Consider the following 5511-nt stretch of genomic DNA (forward strand, 5'->3'; position numbering starts at 1 on the left):
ATTATTACAAACAAGCTTGACTTTACTGGTAACATATTTGGCAAAGAATGAGAGAAAAATTTATGAGAAACCAAAGAATAAGTTGATTATAGTTTTCCTTGATAAATCTAAGAAATGAAATAAATTAAGAAAAATCTCTAATTTTTCTTTTAAAATTATTATTGTTAGGTTTTTTTCAACCAATGTTACAGTAAAGAAATGTATTTATATAGAGTTTGCTACTTAACTTCATCCTAAGTCATTTAGTTAAAAAGTCATTCCGTTGAGGAGGTCTCCATTAGTGGATGACAAGACACGGATGATGGCTCTCACATTTTGCCACATATATCAACTTATACACCAAACATTTCACTGTGTACGGGACATTGAGCAAGTTACTTAAAGTCTATGAGCCTCAGCCACAGAATGGCGATGGTAATACCTCACACACAGGACAGCTGCAAGGATTAAGTGAGATAAAGCACGTAAAGCAGTTAGCACTGTTCAGTAATAGGGCAGCAATAGTTATTGTTATTATTACCATTGCAATCTTTGTTCCAGAGTGCCTTTGTTTATTCCCATTCCAACCATACCACTGGCTCTTCCGGGCCACAGCCAGTATATAAATCCACTTTGATCCCAAGAACACCATTTAAGTCAGCTAATTTTTTTTTTTTTTTTTTGGTAGCAAGACTTTCTTGATGAAAGAAAGAATGATAATTTACATTCTGCACAAGCTCCTCATGTCCTTATGGATGAGTAATAAGTAATCCACCAACTGGCTTTTTCAAGTAGCAATGAAATGATCTAAGCCATATAGGTCTAGCACTTTAACCATGCCTTCCCTGGTATCTTTTCCTTCAGCAGTACCAGAGTCTCTACCAGATGACTCCAACAGCTTCTACTAATAAATTAATCATCTGGACAAATATTTACTCAATCATCTATGTGCTAGTCACCACACTAAGCGCCAGACACAAAGGGGACGTTATTTCGTGTTTCAGGGTTCCTACTTTGTAATTCAGCTGCAATTAGCTCCCTCACACTCTACCTTTCATCCATCCACAAATGAATCTAGGGAAAATCAAGTATTCCTACAAGCGTTAATAGATAAGGAAAAACACCCTACACCTCCTACTTTTCTGTAAGTGACAACTTGTCTGGGAAGCTGTTCCTGTCACCCCTAATGGTGTTAGAGTCTCTTCTAATGTTCCAAGGACACCTTCTTCCCCGAACATGAAGATTATCACGCTGAATTTTAAGTTGCTTAATTTTCTGCCCAGTAGTATAACTTCCAGAAGAGCAGAGATCAAGTTCCTCTTGTTCACTGCCAGCATGGAGCTTTGGTGCCTGGCATGTAATAGGTGCTCATTAAAGTTTTTAATGATTTGCATGAAACTGGGTTGGTCCAGTCAATTCTAAGCAATTATCCTCTTGCCTTAACATCAAAAAAGAAAACCTACTTTGTCTTTTGACTCTCTCTGTTGAGCAAATATGTCTCTGACGTCAGGAATCTGGTACTGTTTGTTTTTTTTCCTCAAGGTCTGGGAGACTGTCTCTACTCGTTTCTGAACAGCCGCTGCCTGGGTCCGGGTCAATGTTGATAAAAACACCATGCTTTCTTGGGGATCACCAGCAGATTCTCCGAAGAGATTGGACAAACCAGCCTCTTTAAGCCACTCTTCTTCCAATTCTCCCTCTGAAACAGTAGAGAAAAATGGTATTTAAATCACAAATTGTAAGAAATTTTACATTTCTTAAGCTGTTAAAAACTCTTGCTGAACCTCTTCTATTATAACCAAACCACAGTGCTAAGAATCATTATCTGAAACTTGGAAGACTGCCATACACTCCAGCCACAATGATGTCAAATTTTAGATCGATTTCATATATACTCAATTAAAATTTTTAAATGGCTTCACATGTAATTAACCTCTATAACTTCCCTGCAGATTAAGTCAGAGGATGATACTGTTCCCCTTGCAGAGACGAGCAATGAAAAGATAACTTACTTCCATCAAGTTACACAAGGAAGTCAGTGCTGGGGATATACATTAAAGCCTTATTTCTTGGCTTAAATTCAGCACTACCTTGGAGTCCAACACTAATTTATTGAAAGCCATGTTTTCTCTGTTCACTGTAGCTGACAGGAAGTGTAGCAAAGACATAAAGAACATCTGAACATGGGGAACTAATCAATTTCAAATTAATTTTTCTAATCCCCCAAAGTCAGCACATCAGATTATGTTATTTTTTACAAATTAAAAAAAGCACACTATCTTCACCAAAAGGAAAAAAAAAAAAAGAAAGAATTTATACAGGAATATAATAGCTGAATCAAATCAAAACACTGAGAGCAGGAAATAAACATTTATGCTAATATTGTATAAGATATAATGAAAATTATAGAAAAACAGAAGGATAACTAGAATAGATGCACTCCAAGCACATGTTTATAGAGGGAAATGTAAGAGCAATGACTTAGGACACAAAAGATCTGGATCCATCACCCACTTTGGCACCTTGATAGCTACAGCACTTTGGACAAGTCACTTAGCCTCAAGCCGACTCCATTTTCTCATATGTAAACTAAAGGACAACTGTCCCAGCTATGTCATTTCCCAACATATGGGAAGAGCTTTGCGAAGCACTAGGATAGCCTGTATCACACGGCACAGCACTGACTGACCTGCCTATCCTTCCATGCTATATAAACTCCTCGAGGGCAGAAATCAAGTATTAATCATTTTAGCTTCAAAAAACTTGATCCAGTGCTAGGCACTCCACATGACAGGCAACAAAAACTGTTTATTAACATAAAAAGTCAGCCAGCCATTATTAATATTATCATTAACACTGTTAAGGTGGAACTCAGTATAGATGCAAAAAACCAAATAGCCAGAATAATTTGATATTGCCAAGACAAGGAAAATAAACAAGATTACTATATAGAATGACTTGTTCCATTGAAAAGTAGAGAGAAAACTCAAAGCAATTTAAAGTCTAAGAAAAGGTGTGGGCAGGTAGAACTTTCCCAATCTTCTTGATGATCACTTGTGCACAATAATTATAAATCTAATTTAACTTAGGAGAATTATCAGACAGCTAATAACACACAGGCTTAAATGCTGCTTTCTCTAGCATATTCTCCTCTATTCAGCAGACTACTGATAAACTGCTTCTACCTTGAAACACTGGGAGAGAAAGGTTCAGAGAAGCTATTAATTATTACAAACAAGCTTGACTTTACTGGTAACATATTTGGCAAAGAATGAGAGAAAAATTTATGAGAAACCAAAGAATAAGTTGATTATAGTTTTCCTTGATAAATCTAAGAAATGAAATAAATTAAGAAAAATCTCTAATTTTTCTTTTAAAATTATTATTGTTAGGTTTTTTTCAACCAATGTTACAGTAAAGAAATGTATTTATATAGAGTTTGCTACTTAACTTCATCCTAAGTCATTTAGTTAAAAAGTCATTCCGTTGAGGAGGTCTCCATTAGTGGATGACAAGACACGGATGATGGCTCTCACATTTTGCCACATATATCAACTTATACACCAAAGACAAATATTTACTCAATCATCTATGCGCTAGTCACCACACTAAGCGCCAGACACAAAGGGGACGTTATTTCGTGTTTCAGGGTTCCTACTTTGTAATTCAGCTGCAATTAGCTCCCTCACACTCTACCTTTCATCCATCCACAACCAGTCACAAAGAGCCACATATCCTATGATGCCATTTATAGGAAACGTCCAGAACAGGCAAACCATAGAGACACACAGTAGACTAGTGGTTGCCTGAGAGTAGGGAGGGGAACGTGGGGAGCGACTGCTAATGGGTACAGGCTTTCTTCTGGGGATGATGAAAACGTGCTAAAACTGATGGTGGTGATGGTTGTACCACCATGAATATACTAAAAACCACTGAATTGCACACTTTCAAATAGGTAAATTGTATGATCTGTAAATGATATCTCAATGATGCTGTTATAAAACAAAATTACAAACTGATGTGTCAGTAATAAAATAGAAATTCTTCAAACTAAAAAAAAAAAAAAAGCACAAGTAATAAATGTGAAATAAATTAAAACTAAACTACCAAACTGGCAATAAGAGCCAAACCGTTGGAAGGAACTCTTGTTTTCAAGGGGTTGGGGCAGTGACACCTAAAGACGGTAGCCCTCCAAGGGTTGTAGACATTGTAAACCACGGCTGGCTCCACTCACCAGCAAGTGTGGCCAGACAGTACTTCCTGCTTTCCAGGTGAGGCTTTGGAAAAAATTCAAGAATCAGGAAGGGAGTCTGGATCAACCATACAAAGAGGCCAATTTGAAGGAATTATTTTAAAAATAATCATCCTATCGGATTTCATCTCTACAGACAGAAAGTGGCCTTTGTCGTCTCACCATATGTTTCATCTCCAGCTATCATCCAAGAAGGACTGCCCCCTCCACCTGTAGTCTAAGAAGAGTCTGCAGGGGCACTAGGGCAGGTACTCCTAGGCCATTAGTGTGCTACGTAGAGAGTGGCAGTACCCAGGACAGTGTTCAGTGACTGTCAAACCACATAAGTAGTAGGTCGGTGCCCGGCCCCACTTTAATCCCCTGCAGGACAGAGCAGTACCATTCTCCTACACTTCACTTCGCCCACAAGCCTGCCGAGGGCTGGCCCTCCACGACACAACGATCCTATGAGTGATTCTAATCTTACAGAAGAACACATTATTTTGGAGCATGTGGTCGGAATTGTTTTCCTTAGCAATTGAAGATGGCAGGACAGATGGTATTCATTTCTGTATTATATTTCCCAGTGTCAGCAAGGGCTTCACAAGGAAGCATTTAAAATGGAAGAGCTGACTGAATATGCACTTACTCGAAAACAGAAGAACGGCAAGTGAAGATGGCTGGCCCAAGTTTGCTTGAGGGATGCGGGATGCAAAGTGAAATTCTAAGGGGTGGCAGTGTTCCAATAAAAGGCATGCAGTGTAAGCACGTTAACATTATTTTAATTTACTTGTGCTATTTCTCTTTTAATGACTCCATCAGATGATACAATCCACCAATTACCTTGGACTCAAACCATGTGGTTTAGACATTGCCAGAAATTTGCTGAAAAATGTTGCTTCTAGCAGCAAGTAGCAACATCCTCTTGGAAACTGGCAGGAATCTCACAATAGATTTATATTTTGCTTAAGCTCAGCTTTCTGCCCTCTCCCCCTTTTCACTCCCTTAGGGAGGATTCTTTAATTAGGAAGAAAATGCTGCAATACGGTATTTCCTTACCATTCATTCTTCTACAGCTGGAAACCCAGTCCAACACTAGTGGATGTTCCAAATGACCACTGGGGAGTAAACAAGCTTTTAAGTTAAGCAAGTGCCTGGAGCAATCTAGCGACCCCCAAAGTACTGTAAAATGGACTGGACTTGATTCACAATTGGTCATGCAAATAGAATAACAATCTGCAGCTAGAAAGGCTGTCTTGGAAGAAGGAAATGTCTACAAAGAGTGAAAAAAAAAAAAAAAA

At 38.3% G+C, this 5511-nt stretch overlaps 1 protein-coding gene across 1 annotated transcript in view; it reads right to left on the minus strand.

Moving 5' to 3' along the window:
• The window catches only part of ARHGAP18 (Rho GTPase activating protein 18), a 175545-nt gene that overhangs the window by 94953 nt on the left and 75081 nt on the right, over positions 1-5511 (minus strand). Inside the window, exon 4 of the mRNA XM_012660793.1 lies at positions 1443-1678. Within this exon, the coding sequence (XP_012516247.1) occupies positions 1443-1678 (236 nt within the window). The remainder of the gene's footprint in view (positions 1-1442; positions 1679-5511) is intronic.

This window comes from Propithecus coquereli, unplaced genomic scaffold, assembly GCF_000956105.1.
Source record: "Propithecus coquereli isolate 6110/MARCELLA unplaced genomic scaffold, Pcoq_1.0 Scaffold68, whole genome shotgun sequence".
NCBI classification, from domain to species: Eukaryota; Metazoa; Chordata; class Mammalia; order Primates; family Indriidae; genus Propithecus; species Propithecus coquereli.